General features: G+C 48.5%; 1 protein-coding gene across 1 annotated transcript; it reads right to left on the reverse strand.

The window, feature by feature from the left end:
• Positions 1-508: 508 nt before the first annotated feature.
• On the reverse strand, positions 509-1,128 carry PPTG_22237 (hypothetical protein; the record flags this gene model as incomplete). Its single annotated transcript, XM_008902408.1, has 2 exons — positions 509-672; positions 1,020-1,128. The coding sequence occupies 2 exons, from the start codon at positions 1,126-1,128 to the stop codon at positions 509-511; spliced, it is 273 nt and encodes a 90-aa protein (XP_008900656.1).
• Positions 1,129-1,182: the final 54 nt, after the last annotated feature.

Consider the following 1,182-nt stretch of genomic DNA (forward strand, 5'->3'; position numbering starts at 1 on the left):
GTTAGCCGGTAAAGTAGGTGTAAGTACCAACTAAAAATGAATCAGCTGTTGTTGAGGCTGGACACTTACTTTAGAATTTTACAGCACAGCGATACCGCGGCCTCGTACCACCGGGACGGGAAGGAAGAAGAACACGTATACTCGTATTGCGGTGGACTACAGCCATAAGCTTCAAATTCTCGAGCGGCTTGAGAACAGAGACACAGTAGGCGAGGATATCAGTGCGTTCTACCCCAACATCAACAAAGCAGAAGAAAAGAAAACAGAAGCAGATATCGAAATGGAAAAAAGCAAGCTAATTTTATTAAGTCTGTGTGTGAAGAAGGCAAAGGGCGCTTAGAGAACTACCGTAGGCGATGCGACAGTTCTCCCAGCTCAGGCGGAGAGCGACATCGTACTTTGGCTTAACACGATGAGGAAGGAAGGCTGCCCGGTATCAGCTAAAATGCTGGAACTCAAGGTGCTTGAAGTTGCCGGTATTTCTAGCGAAAGCTTCAGCGCTTCGTATTCATGGAGGCGGCGCTTTATGCGTAGGCACAAGCTTTCGGTACGTGTGCGGAGGCGACAGGGCCAAACCACTCCTGAGGATGCTGTAGCAGCGAGGACCAAATTTCGTGGAGAAGTTCGGGCGGATATCGTTGAGCACAACATCATACAGGTCTTTCACGCGGACTAGACAGGTATGCATTATATAGATTACAGTTCACTAAAGCTCTCTAATGCTGTACGGAAGCTGTGTTCTTTGAATACATACATCGCAAGACTATCACCACGCGAGGTGAGAAGACTGTATGGGTGAAGTGCAGTGGCAAAGATAAGGAGCGAGCAACAGCAATGCTTTTGGCAGATTGGCACCGCAACAAGCGGGCTCCCTTCCTGGTGTTCAAGGCCGATGTTTCCCGCCATCGACATGTACAAGAAGAAAACGATTCTAAACGGCATGACTTTGGCGCCCGCTTGTGGAAAGAGATTGCTCCTCTTCAAGCGAAGCATGACTGCCAAATCTATGGGAACCCTACTGCCTGATGGAATACCAATATCTCGGTTAAGTTCTTGGACTATCACTTTGGCCACCGAGACAACATGCATGAGAAGATCATCCTTCTGTGGGGTGACTTCTCGGGACATTGGACCGAAGAGGTCACTCAGTACGCTGCCTCAATCAACGTTGTCCTTCTTAAA

This window comes from Phytophthora parasitica (assembly GCF_000247585.1).
Source record: "Phytophthora parasitica INRA-310 unplaced genomic scaffold supercont2.13, whole genome shotgun sequence".
In the NCBI taxonomy this organism is placed as follows: Eukaryota; Oomycota; class Peronosporomycetes; order Peronosporales; family Peronosporaceae; genus Phytophthora; species Phytophthora nicotianae.